At 45.0% G+C, this 14,505-nt stretch overlaps 1 protein-coding gene across 7 annotated transcripts in view; it reads right to left on the reverse strand.

Annotated features, from left to right (window-relative positions):
• Nucleotides 1-14,505, reverse strand: part of GOLGA4 (golgin A4) — a 267,321-nt gene that overhangs the window by 150,632 nt on the left and 102,184 nt on the right. For all 7 annotated transcript variants that reach the window (XM_073630579.1, XM_073630577.1, XM_073630578.1 and 4 more), the window contains one exon: nucleotides 2,688-2,835. In XM_073630579.1, coding sequence (XP_073486680.1) covers nucleotides 2,688-2,835 — 148 coding nt within the window. The remainder of the gene's footprint in view (nucleotides 1-2,687; nucleotides 2,836-14,505) is intronic.

The following is a 14,505-nucleotide window of genomic DNA, read 5'->3' on the forward strand; positions in this document are numbered from 1 at the left end:
CTGCCGCATTCCTCAAACTTTTACTGTACAAACTAAGGTCCGTTGGCATAGACCATAGGGTGAGTACATGGATTGAAAACTGGCTACAAGGGTGAGTTCAGAGGGTGGTGATAGATGGGGAGTACTAGAAATGGTCAGGGGTGGGTAGTGGGGTCCTCCAGGGTTCTGTGCTGGGACCAATCCTATTTAATTTGTTCATAAACGATCTGGAGGATGGGATAAACAGTTCAATCTCTGTATTTGCGGACGACACTAAGCTAAGCAGGGCAATAACTTCTCCGCAGGATGTGGAAACCTTGCAAAAAGATCTGAACAAATTAATGGGGTGGGCAACTACATGGCAAATGAGGTTTAATGTAGAAAAATGTAAAATAATGCATTTGGGTGGCAAAAATATGAATGCAATCTATACACTGGGGAGGAGAACCACTGGGGGAATCTAGGATGGAAAAGGACCTGGGGGTCCTAGTAGATGATAGGCTCAGCAATGGCATGCAATACCAAGCTGCTGCTAACAAAGCAAACAGAATATTGGCATGCATTAAGAAGGAGATCAACTCCAGAGATAAAACAATAATTCTCCCGCTCTACAAGACTCTGGTCCGGCCGCACCTGGAGTATGCTGTCCAGTTCTGGGCACCAGTCCTCAGGAAGGATGTACTGGAAATGGAACAAGTACAAAGAAGGGCAACAAAGCTAATAAAGGGTCTGGAGGATATTAGCTATGAAGAAAGGTTGCGAGCACTGAACTTAAGCGTCTCTTCTCCAGAGAGAATGAGAGGAAATATGATTTCCATTTACAAATACCATACTGGTGACCTCACAATAGGGATAAAACTTTTTCGCGGAAGGGAGTTTAATAAGACACATGGCCACAAATTAGAAGAAAAGAGGTTCAATCTTAAACTGCGTAGAGGGTTCTTTACTGTAATGCCCTGTACACACGGTCAGATTTTCCGACGGAAAAAGTGCGATCGGATTGTGTTGTCGGCAATTCCGATCGTGTGTGGGCTCCATCTGACTTTTTCCGCCGGAATTTCTGACACAAAGTTTGAGAGCAGGATATAAAATTTTCTGACAACAAAATCCGATCGAGTGTACACAAATGCGACGCACAAAGTGCTCAGAATAAATTAAGAGATGAAAGCTATTGGCTACTGCCCCGTTTATAGTCCCGACGTACGTGTTTTACGTCACCGCGTTCAGAACGATCGGATTTTCCAACATCTTTGTGCGACCGTGTGTATGCAAATCAAGTTTAAGCCAACATCCATCAGAAAAAATCCATGGATTTTGTTGTCGGTATGTCCGATCAATGTCCGATCGTGTGTACAGGGCATAAGAGCGGCAAGGATGTGAAATTCCCTTCCACAAGCAGTGGTTTCAGCGGGGGGCATCGATAGTTTCAAAAAACTATTAGATAAGCACCTAAAAGACCGCAACATACAGGGATATACAATGTAATACTGACATATAAATCACACACATAGGCTGGACTTGTATCTTTTTTCAATCTCACCTACTATGTAACTATGTAAGCCCAGGCGTGACCCTGGGCTCACAGAAAATGGGTTAAATGACACTGGTAGTCAAACAACCCAAAGGGGGCAAGAGTTGGTTCACAGAGACAGATGAATCTGTGCTTTTTCATTTAACCACTTCAATACTGGGCACTTTTACCCCCTCCCTGACCAGCCAATTTTCAGCTATCAGCACTTTCACAATGACAATTGCACAATCATGCAATGCTGTACCCAAACAAAATTTGTATATTTTATTTTGAGACAGATAGTGATTTCTTTTGGTGGTATTTATTCACCACTGAGATTTTCAATTTTTTTTTTGCAAAAAAAAAAAAAAAAAAAAAAAAAATATATATATATATATATATATAATTTTTTTTTTTTTTTTCTTAGTTTATGTTACAAAATTCTGTAAATAAGTCATTTTTCTACTTCACTGATGTGCATTGATAAGGCTGCACTGACAGGCACTGATGAGGCAGCACTGATATGCAGCACTGACAGGCATCACTGATGGGCACCACTAATATGCAGCACTGATGAGGAGGTACTGACAGGCATCACTGATAGGCACTGATTGGCACCACTGGTGGGCATTTCTGATAGGACTGCACTGAATATCAGCATAGACCCCCTCCTCTACTCATGCGCTGTCAGCGCGAATAGAGGAATGCTGATATCCGGCACTTCCTATTTACACTGTGATCAGCTGTGATTGGACACAGCTGATCACATGGTACAGCGCCTATATCATAGGCTCTTTACTGTGATCGCAGATGTGGTGTGTCCTAGCGACACATCGCACCACTGATTGCCGCGCTGTGCGCTCCTGGGGGCACATGTGAGCGGCATGTTGTGAAGGACATTATATAACGCCCAGTCACAACAATTACATCACGGGAAGGTGTTAAACTTGTGCAGGGCTAATTTTTAAATAAAAAAATAATTTAAAAAAATCACATCTTGTTTAGAGGCCTCAAGAAAGAATGCAAACATAAAGACTGCTACATAAAAAAAACACGTCTCCATTAAAAATCTAAGTTAAACTGTTTTACGCATTTTCAGCTTCCCATAGAGTGCTACACATAAATGAGAAATAGCAGGGCTATCCAAAGACCAATGCATAATTTATTTCAGAATATGAAATTAAAAAAAAGTCCTTACCAGATTTTTCTGATTTTTCTTTTTCATCCTGTAGCAGTTCACATTTTGTAGTTAACTGTTTGACTCTTGTTCGAAGCTGAGAAACTTCCTCTTCCTTCATCATTAGCGTTTCATGCATCTGTCTTTTTGTCTCAGCAATGACCATTCCCTATAAATAATATTTACTTTCAATGTATAGATTTTTAGTGCTGAATGAGTCAAAGGACACACCATACCCTCTGTCAGCTAAATCATATGAACTTGTAAGGATTTTCATCAAACCAACCTGTCCTAAAGGTTTATAAAATTGAGTAGTGAAAATATTACATAAAAAAACAGTTTTCAAACCTGTAAACATAAAAAGTAAATAAAAAAATAACGTACAAATCTAGTTCTTTCTCATCCTTTAAGGTATATAGGAAGCCTGTCACCTTTGTATTACACTGCCATATAAAGGAGGATTGGACAGTGGCAAAAAAATAGTATTTAAAAAAATATATATAAATATATACAGTATATATGTATATACATACATACACACACATATGGTATAGACTTCTCTATAACCCTGTTGTACCCTTATCCCATTGTACTAGAGGTTGCATGGATTTGCCTAGAAGTGACCATTTGGCACTGGGTGTCATGTAGGGCGATTTCTAGGCTTCGGTTTCTCTGCAGAATTGGGCAAAGTTGTGCATGCTGAGCATTCACTTATCTGCCATACAGTGCCAAAAAAACATTTCTTAATCGTACATCACGGGACACAGAGCTATAGTAATTACTATGTGGGTTAAAGGCCACCTTCAGGTGATAGACACTGGCACACCCTAAGACAGGAAGTCCACTCCCTATATAATCCCTCCCACTACTGGGAGTACCTCAATTTTTTCGCCAGTGTCTAAGGTGTTGGTCACGAGTAAAGATGTGCTGTGCTGTGCTCCACTGAAATATTCCTTGCTGGGGCTAGCTATGCAGCGGGATCCATTGAAAGAGTCTTTTTAGGCCGAATTGAATCGTACCTGGGCCTCATGCCAGAAGAAACAAGGTTTAGCCCATAAGGCTTCTCTTCTAGAGAGCTAGACCCCGGGATCAAGTGCTTTTGGTTTTTTCAGCCTTAAGTTTTTTCTGGAGGGGTGTTTTACGGGTCCAGGAGTGCCGATCCCCTGATTAAAAAAAGGGGGCCCCAGTTCCTGAAGGTTTTTTAAACAGAGCCCACCGTGAGAGGTGAAGATTGGGTCTGTTGGTTTTACCACAGAAAACCCTGTGACGGGAAAGGTAAGTGGAGACTTCTAAAGAATTTTAAAGTTTCTTGTGAATTGTCTCCTTTAAAAAGTAAATGTTGTTATGCCTAAAAGTCACAACTGGGGGCTGTATAGAGCACGTACCTTGTCATGCTTTCTCACATGCTGTGTCAGCAGACGCTGACAGACCTCTCTCCGGCTAGCAGTCACAGGACTCTGGCAAGATGTTGGGGGGGGGGGGGGGGGGGGTTTCTCTAAAAAAAACACACCCCACCCGGACAAAAGCTCTCCCCCTCTTTCTGAGTAGAGGGACAAGCAGAACGACCGGCGGATGCCACTCCGTTCTCCACCGCCTCTGTATGGTGGTTTGTCACAGCCCCCCTCCTCGCCGCCCTCCCCCTACACACACACACACACACACACACACACACACGCCAATCCCGTCAGATCGTAGGCCCGCGCTCGCGTGGGAAAACGCTCTTTTTTTAAATGGGGAGGGCACGGTGGGAGCATGGAGGGGGCGTGGTTTAGCGCGACGTTGGCGTTTTTTAAAAAACTTTATTTTTTGCTGACTGCAGCTGTCGGACAGACACAAAAGCTAAAAAGAGGCATGTAAGTGGTGACACAGGTATTTCTTTGGCACATTTTCTAAAAGCATCAGGCTGAGCATTAAATAGCAGTTGCTGGACTATTTGTTCAAGCAGTGGATGCGATTTCTTCTAGTAGTACCTCTGCATTTGTGCATCGGGCTATGGTCATAAGGGGGGGTAGAAACACCCCAAAAAGGGCTTAAAAGGGACTCCTGCAAGCTCTAAACACTCTACATTGGCATCCTCCCCTGAGAGTTCTGGGTTAGCCGGTCAGATCAGGGCTATCAAATATTGCAATTGTTTTCAACACTGCAGCCCCTGTCTATATTACTGAAGAGGATTTTCCTCAAGCCATGATGTGATTGGTTTGGTTAGCGCAGGGGTCTCAAACTGGTGGCCCTCCAGCTGTTGCAAAACTACAAGTCCCATAAGGCATTGCAAAGCTGACAGTTACAAGTATGACTACCACAGGCAGAGGCATGATGGAACCTGTAGTTTCACAACAACTGGGGGGCCACCAGTTTGAGACCCCCAGGTTAGCGGCTTAATCGCATCCCAGAATGGAATAAAATGCGATTTCCCTCAGGGGACCGTGAGAAGGCTGATGACTCTTCTTCTGAGGGGTCAAATGCGGGGGGGGGGGGATCAACTTCACAATCTGAAAGATTGATGGTGCAATTCTTACTGAATTTGTCCGCTCCACTTTTTTTGCTACTCCTCATTGAGCCCACTTTCTTGTTTGGGTTCACTAAAGCCTCCTCAAGCTGCGCATGACTTTCCTGTCCATTCATTGCTGGAAAGGCTTATATATTCTGAGTGGGATCACCCAGATAAATATTTTTTCCCTCCTATAAAGTTTTAACACATTTTCCTATGGAGGAAAAATTCACTAAATGTGGGGATACCAGCAATTGTCACTGCTATATCCTCTGTGAATGATTTGTCCGATAGACAATGCTCAAATGCTAAGGGATCCATTGGATAAATAGTTGGAAATTCCCCTTAAAAAAAATAAAAATAAAAAAAAACACTTTTTTTCTGATGTCACAACCTGCGCTAGCAGGTGTATGTCAGGAATCTTCAAACGACGGCCCTCCAGCTGTTGCGGAACTACACATCCCATGAGGCATTGTAAAACTCTGAAATTTACAGATATGACTAGGCATGATGGGAATTGTAGTTCCTGAACTGGAGGGCCGTAGTTGAAGACCCCTGGTGTATGTCAATCCTTGGGAGACCAGTCTGAACAGGTGCTCAAGGTTATTCCTGATCAGCAGGCCAGGATTTAGCCGAGTTACCAGGGGCATTATGTTTGGCAATAGAAGCCATGAGAGGTTCTATTCTTCAAGCCTCGTGCCTTACGTTTGGCTGGTGCATAAGCAAATTGGTCAGCCGATGCGTCATGCAAAGCTCCTGGCTAGTTTTCCTTTTCACGGTGAACGGCTGTTTAGGGATGATTTGGACAAATACATCCAAAAAAATTTTAGTGCAAAAAGTATCCTTTTGCTAGTTTGGAAGAGGAGTAAACGTATTTCATTTAAACAAGCTCTTTCTCCAGTGCCAAGAGCATCAGCTTCCAGGCAGTCACAACAGCCTCCACCACCAGGTTGAAGAAGGAAACTGAAGCCTCCTTATGAGGGGGCACCCCCGCTCACTTGAGTGGGGGGGAAGACTTCCGCAGTTCTCAAGGGTCTGGCAGGAAGAATGTCAGAGCCTATGGCTGCATTACCCTGAAAGCGCCCGATCTCGTCTGATCTCAGAGGCTAAGCAAGGTCGGGTCTGGTCAGTAGCGGGAGGGAGACCGCCTAGAAATGCCAGGTGCCTTAGGCTGCAGATGGGTAACTTCCTCAATAACCCTAGGGTACAAACCTGAGTTCCAAAGGTCTCCATCTCCTTGTTTTCTCAGGCTCCAGAGGAAAATAAGTCTCTTTCAAGCACTGGATCATCTTTTGTCTCAAAAGATTGATCTTAGTGGTTCCCATGCAAGAGCAGGGATTGGGGGTTTTATTTAAACCTTTTCACAGTACCAAAACCAAATGAGTATGTCAGACCATTTTGGAAAAAATTTAAAAAGGTATTGGCCTAGCTCTGGCCAATGCCTTAAAAAATCTAATAACAAGCGGCTCCTGAGATAGCTGTCTCTCAAGGAAAACCGATAATGTGGCTACTTGGACCTTCAGGGTATTAGCTGCCAACCCCATCTCCATTCCTCCATGGAGGAACTCTAAGACTGAAAGCATTTCCTGTGGTGAGAATTTTTTAGTTGTGCACCAGGAATTAAACCGCTTCCACGTCTTAAAATAAATAGCTCTGGTAACCTCTTTTCGACTACTTAAAGTGGAGTTCCACCCAAAAGTGGAACTTCCACTCATCAGATTCCTCCCCCCCTCCGGTGACACAGTTGGCACCTTTCAGGGGGGAGGGGGGTACAGATACCTGTATATTACAGGTATCTGTACCTACTTCCGGCGTAGATAGCCGCAGAATCTGCGGTTATTTACGCCACTTCCTGCTCCCTCCCCGCTGCCTGCTGGGAAACACACGGGTCCCAGAGGCAGCAGGGAGCATTCGTATTGCGCGGCGCAACTCGCGCATGCGCAGTAGGGAACCGGGAAGTGAAGCCGCACGGCTTCACTTCCTGATTCCCTTACCGAAGATGGAGGCGGCAGCACCCGAGGACGGAGAGACGCTTCGGCCTCGGGTGCCGACATCGCGGGTGCCCTGGACAGGTAAGTGTCCATGTTTTAAAAGTCAGCAGCTGCAGTATTTGTAGCTGCTGACTTTTAAAAAAAAAATTTTTCGGCGGCGCTCCGCTTTAAAAGGGTTGAGACCAGTTTATCTGAAAAAACTTTTCTTTTTAGGATCTGCTCCTCAGTAACCACCCTATCAGTCTGAGGTGCTTGATATTTGGATAATGAAGGGGTCCCTGGGTTAGGAGATCTTTCCGCAGTGGAAGAACCCAATAAGGTTCCACCGCCATCCTCTGTACAGTTGCAAACCAAGCCCTTTTGGGCCAAAAAGGAGCCACTAGAATCATACTCATGGCCTCTTTTTGTAGTTTCTTTAATACTAAAGGGATCATTTGAAAGGGGGAAAGGCATAGCACAAGTGGAAGTTCCATGGTTGTGCCAGTACATCCAACCCTCTTGCTTGATCTTGCCTGTTTAGTTAAAAAAGGCCTTCACCTTTGTATTTTTCTGGGATGCGAATAGATCTATTTGAGGAGCTCCCCATTTTTCTATTAATTTTTGGAATACTTCTGTGTTCAGACTCCACTCTGCTTCTAGTATCCTTTCTCTGCTCAGAAAGTCTGCTACTCGATTCAGATCTCCCTTTAGATGCACTGCTGTTAGGGATCTCAGGTTGTCTTCTGCCCAGGATAGAATCTGAAGGGACGAGGATAGCAGGACCCTGCATCTCGTGCCTCCTTGTCTTGTTATATATGCCACTGCTGTCGCGTTGTCTGACAAAACTTGGACGTGGTGACCTTGGACTAGTTTCTCGAAAGCCCATAGTCCTAGGAGAATAGCCCTTAGTTCCCTCCAATTGGAGGATCTCCTGGCTTCCCTGTTTGTCCAAATCCCCTGAGCCATCTGTCCTTCCAGGTGGGCGCCCCAACCCCAAGAACTTGCATCAGTTGTCAACCTCCTTTTCAAGGGAAAACACCAGAGCAGGCCTCTCTGAACTTGAGGGGGCATTTTTATAAATTTTTTGGTATTGCTGCAGTGAGGAGCCCCAAGATAGCCCCACATAGCTGCCCTGATGGAGATTGGCAGGTTTGTCTGGGTCTTTTTTACCGCATTCTGAAGCTTCTCTATCTTTTCCTCGGGGAGAAAGATTCTCTCCTAAATGGAATCGATAGTATAACCCAGGAATTTTATTGTCTGCGATGGAATCATGTTTGATTTTTCCTTGTTTATTATCCGGTCGAGACTCTCCAAGTGTCTCTTTGTCCTTTCCAGATCCTTCCCTAATAGATCCCTCGTCTTGGCAAATATTAGAAGATTGTCTAAATATGGGACAATCGATATTCCCTCTATTCTGACTGGGGCTAAGGCCTCTGCTAAGATCTTTGTGAATATCCTTGGAGAGGATGACAGGCCAAAAGGAAGAGCTCTAAACTGAAGATGTAGGATTGAGTCCCCACTCTTGATCGCAAACCTTAGGTGCTTTTGGGATGCTGGTGCTATAGGCACATGGAGATATGCATCTCTCAGGTCTATGCCATAAAAGAGTTTGGGGTCAGGAGACCCTTTACTGAAAAGATTGTGTCCATTTTGAATTTCTTGTACCTGATAGATCTGTTGAGAATCTTCAGGTTCAGAATTAATCTGAATTTGCCTGAAGGCTTCTTTACCAGAAATATGTGTGAATAGCACCCCTGTTCTACTTCATTTGGAGGAACATTTATGATCACCCTCTGTTGAATCAATTGCTGTAGGATTGATCTCATTGCTACAGATTTCTCTGGGTCTCGGGGAGCCTGGGTTACGTAAAAATGCACAGGTGGGGGTTGAGAGAGTTCCAGCCTGTAACCCTCTATTATTGTTTTGAGGATAAACGGACTGTTATCTTCCACTGTGAAAAGAAGGTTTGTAACCTTGCTCCCACAGTCGGAGGACAGTCACTGGCTTTTTGTATTTGTGGTAGGGGGGCAAAATAGTACTCCCAACTTGCCCCTCCCTCTCTGAGACCTCCAGACCTCCATGGTTTTTTGTAACCTGTCTCTTTCGTATCCGAGGTTTTCCTAAAAGCACGAAAATTTTTATTGCCTTGAAGAATCACCTTTTTCTTTAAAGGGAAGGCCTTTTTCTTGTCAGCCGTTCTATCAAGTATGGCTTCAAGACCCGGGCCAAATACCAAATCTCCCTCAAAGGGTAGACCGCATAATTTGGTTTTTGAGGCTGTATCCCCGGTCCATGTCTTGACCCATAAAGCTCTACGAGTTGAATTTATTAAAGCTGAAGATCTGGCTGACATTCTAACTGATTCAGCTGAAGCATCTGCTATGTACCCCACTGCTCTTAGTAATACCGGGAGTATATCCAACAGATCCTTGCGAGGAGTTCCTGCCTCAATATGGGCCTTCAACTGTTCCAGCCAGTGCTCAAAGTTCCTGGCTACCACCGTTGAGGCCATGGCTGGTTTCAAATTTGCTAGGGTTGAATCCCATGCTTTCTTTAATAGGGAGTCTGCCCTCTTATCCATGGTATCTTTTAGGATACCCATATCTTCAAACGCAAGGTCAGTGTTCCTAGATACTTGAGAAAAAGCTACGTCAAGCTTTGGTTTTTTGTTCCAGACTTGAGAGCTATCTTCTTCAAAAGGAAATCTCCGTTTGAGGGATCTTGAAAAGAAAGGGGCTCTCTCTGGGTCCTTCCATTCTCTTTTTATAGTTTCCGATAGAAACTTATGCACTGGGAAAACCCTGTGTTTCACCTCACCCATGCTTTGGAACATCTTATCATGTAAGGACAACTGGGTTTTAACCTCTGTGATGTTTAGGGTAGTGTGGATAGTTTTTAGAAGATCATCCACCTCCTCTAGGGATAATTTATATTGAGAAGAAGGAGAAGAAATCTCTTTCTCTTCTTCCACTTCTTCAGAGTTTGGGAAAACACTACGCTCTTCATCCTCTGAGTCACTGACCCCTCTGGATGCAGAAATAGATGAATGAGAACGGGGTACCGTACTGCCACTTGCAGCTGGGCGTTTATCCAGATAGGACCGGAACGACTCAAAAGGTGTCTGCCAGTTCCTTCTGGAAGGAGCTTAGTAATTATCCTTGTTGAGTCGCAGGTGTAGCAGGAGTGGTTTCCCCCTTAACTATATCTGCAATATAGGACCTGCAGAATATCTTGGTCCAGGACTCTCTAAGTACATTTTTACATGACGGACATCTCCTTTTAGCAGGAGGGGAGGAATGTTCGGTCTTTTCTTTAGCTTTCTGAAATACACCAAAACATAACCATTTGTATCTAATCATAGATAAACATAGATAAACATGCTGCACAAATAGAGGAGTTTAACACTTTAACCCCTGTGCCTTGCTACCACAGCCAGTGAATCTCCCCACAGATCCACTTTTAAAAGAATAATCAATCATTTTTCCTGTTTACAATACACAGGAAGAGTGATTTGCAGGCTTCCAAATTCCCCCATAGAATTTTTAGGAAGGAAAATAATATAAATGTATGCCCATAGAGTAAAAGACAGAGACCACTGTCCCTGCTTACCTGGGCCTGGCTGACTGGTGTTGCTCCTGCCACTGCTGTTTGTTCGTCCTCCATCGCTGCGAGGACTACAGCGGCGTCTGTGCTTTTTTATTTGATTTTCCCGGTCCGCTCGCCTCTGCGAGGGTTGGAAATTACATCAGCCACGAGACCGCCCCCTCCTCCTGCATTCCAGTGGCCGGAATTGGAAGCCGCGTCACGCCGCTAGAAGACCCGCCCCTGGCCGGAATGACGCGCTCGCCATTGGAACCCGGAAGGCATGAGGCTCTGGGGATGTAGGAGACGCCGTTCGTTTCTCCTTAGCCGTGTCGCCGGTCTATAGGAGCGGGGACCTCCAGCAGCCTGGCTCTCGCCAAGCATGAAGAGGAGGGGATGCCGGAGTATCCACCACACGTGAAAGAGGATGCTGGGCTGGCCTTGCAAAAAGAAAACGTCTACCGATATGCCCCATACTCTCCCCACCTGGAGAAAGCGTAGTACACCCCTGGTTCCCTGCAGCGCTTCCACCATGGCGGAGGAAACACTACAACTGAGGCCATGGTGGAAGCATCCAGTCTTTAAAGAAAGCTGACTGCAGTGTTTCCTGGGAAAGTGGGTGGAGCTGTGCTCTCTCCAGGTGCTGTCCTGAAAGACAAAGGGAGAAAATCTTCTTTTTCAGGTTTTTAGCTCTGCCTTTCGGTCTAGCTACTGCACCTCAAGTATTTACAAAGGTCTAGCCCCTCCTGTAGCCGGATTAAGGCCCCAAGGTATAATGATTATAGCTTACCTAGATCTGCTCTTGATAGACCAGTCGGTAGCCCGCTTAGACCAAAGTATGATCTACAGTCAACTACCTGGAATACCAAGGTCGGATTCTCAACCTAGAGAAATCCTCCTTAAAAAACTATCAAGGAGATTGAAATACTTGGGTCTGATTATTGATACAGCCCAGGAAAAGGTATTCTTGCCCCAGGCGAAGATCAGTGCCATAAAGGAACGGATTCAGATGGTCATAGCAAAGAAGAATCCTTCTATTTGACTTTGCATGAGGTTGTTGGGAAAGATGGTGTCTTCATTCAAGGCCATTACTTATGGTCAGTTTCATTTGAGGCTGCTGCAAAACAGTATTTTATCGGCTTGGAACAAGTAGGTCCAAGCTCTAGATTTCCCAATGTGTCTGTCTCCAGGGTGCACCGGAGCCTCAGTTGGTGGTTGATAACCAAGAATCTGCAGAAGGGAAAATCTTTCCCACCAGCTACCTGGAAGATGGTAACAGCAGATGCCAGCCTTTTGAGTTGGGGAGCAGTCCGGAAAGAAGCGACTGTCCAAGGGAAATAGTCCAGATCAAAAATGCCCATCAACATTCTAGAGATCCGGGCAGCGCGATTGGCCCCGAGGGCCTGGATGTTTAGGTTACGGAATTATCCTGTCAGGATCCAATCCGACAACACCACAGCAGTGGCCTATATCAATCACCAAGGGGGTACGACAAGTCGTGCGGCCCAGAGAGAGGTGAATTATATCTTAACTTGGGCAGAAAACAATGTACCTTGCCTATCGGCAGTCTTCATTCCGGGAATAGAAAATTGGCAGGCGGACTAATTGAGTCGCCAGCAGTTGTTCCCGGGAGAATGTTCCCTTCACCCTGATATCTTCCTGGCGATATGCCGAAGATGGAGGATCCCAGACGTAGATCTGTTTGCATCCAGGTTCAACAAGAAAATCCCCAACTTTGTGTCAAGAACAAGGGATCCGCTAGCATGCGGAACAGGTGCCTTGGTGTTCCCGCGGAATCAGTTCTCACTGATTTATGCATTTTCTCCTATTCTGTTGTTTCCACGACTGCTTTGCAGGATCAAGCAGGAAGGGAGAGCGGTGATTCTTGTGGCCCGGCGTGGCCCAGAAGATCTTGATATGCAGAGATCATAAGGATAGTGGTAGGGGACTAATAGAACCTATCACCACGTCCAGACCTTCTCTTGCAAGGTCCGGTATTCCATCTTACCTTACAAACGCTAAATTTAACGGTTTAGCTGTTGAATCCCATATTCTGAAGAAGTGTGGGCTGTCAGGTCCAGTGGTATTTACCTTGATTAATGCAGGGAAGCTGGCTTCCAGAATCATAGATGAGAGTCTAGAAAGAATATGTCTCCTGGTGTGAAACCAGGGGTTGGCACCCCAAGAAGTATGTCATAGGTAGAATCCTTGACTTTCTGTAGATGAGGTTAGAAATGAAGCTGACCTTGCGTACTATCAAGGGCCAGGTTTCGGCCTTGTCGGTATTATTAACCACTTGCTTTGCATTCTTTGGTTCGTAGCTTATTTAGGGGGTAACGCGGTTTAATCCTCCGGTTAAGTCACCCCTGAACCCTTGGGACTTGGATTTAATTCTGTCGGCATTGCTGAAACAGCCTTTTTGAGCCAATACAGCATATTCCCTTGGTCCTTTTGACAAAGAATCTAATTTTCTGGTAGCCATATCTTCTGCAAGAAGGGTATCAGAGTTGGCTGCTCTTTCTTGTAAGAGCCATACTTGATTATTCACAAGGATAAGGTAGTATTTCGTCCTCATCCTAACTTTCTACCAAAGGTCGTGTCTAGTTTTATCCGAACTAGGATATTGTTCTACCTTAATTTTTTCCAGAACCTTGTTCTGCGGAAGGAAAATTACTACATTCTCTTGATGTGGTGAGAGCACTCAAGGTCTACTTGAAGGCGACTGCTCAGATTAGAAAAACGGATGTTTTGTTGTGTTGCCTGAAGGTCCTAGAAAAAAGGACAGGCAGCATCGAAATCTACTATTTCTAAATGGATTCAGCAAGTAACCGTTCAGGCTTATGGTTTAATGAGGAGGATTCCACCCTCTCAAATCAAAAGCGCACTCCACTAGGACTGTTAGTGCTTTGTGAGAGTGCATCACCAAGCTTCCATGGTTCAAATATGCAAGGCCTCAACTTGGTCTTCAGTCCATACATTTACCAGATTTTATCATCAGGTGAATGTAAAAAGGCATGAGGATATCGCCTCTGTTGTGTCTCCCTCCCCTCAGTTGGCATTGCTCTTGGACATCCCACATAGTAATTACTATGGCACTGTGTCCCGTGATGTATGATCAAGAAAATAGGATTTTCATAACAGCTTGCATGTAAAATCCTTTTCTTTTAAGTACATCACAGGACACAGAGGTCCCTCCCCTCTTTCTGGTATACACGTGTATTGCTTTGCTACAAAACTGAGGTACTCCCAGTAGTGGGCGGGGTTATATAGGGAGTGTACTTCCTGTCTTAGGGTGTGCCAGTGTCCATCACCTGAAGGTGGCCTATAACCCACATAGTAATTAGTATGGCTCTGTGTCCCGTGATGTACTTTAAAGAAAAGGATTTTACAGGTAAGCGGTTATAAAAATCCTATTTTGCCCCCTGCTGCTCCAGTTTGCAAAAACCCAAATGGAGCTTTGATCTTTGACCTGTTCTTGATGCCCACCGGCAAGGATTTGGTTGCCCCTGGCCCTCATCTGCTACCAGCTGTCTTGGTTTCATGGGAACCTGAGACCTTGCCTCATACCCAAAGTCTTAAGTTGGCTTATCATCATGTGGTCGCAAAACATCTGAGTTTAGAAATGGGGGTTTGGGACAGTCTTGCTGTAACTGGAGGGAGACAATCGCACTATAATTGAGCAGTCCTGCTTTAAGAGGTATCTCAGATGGCTCAGGGGCTGCTTGATGGCACCGACAACTGCAACGTGGAATCCTGTTACCCACTGCTCCTAGAGTCCATCCCATCCCTGAAAAACATT

This window comes from Aquarana catesbeiana, linkage group LG05 (genome assembly GCF_042186555.1).
Source record: "Aquarana catesbeiana isolate 2022-GZ linkage group LG05, ASM4218655v1, whole genome shotgun sequence".
NCBI lineage: Eukaryota > Metazoa > Chordata > Amphibia > Anura > Ranidae > Aquarana > Aquarana catesbeiana.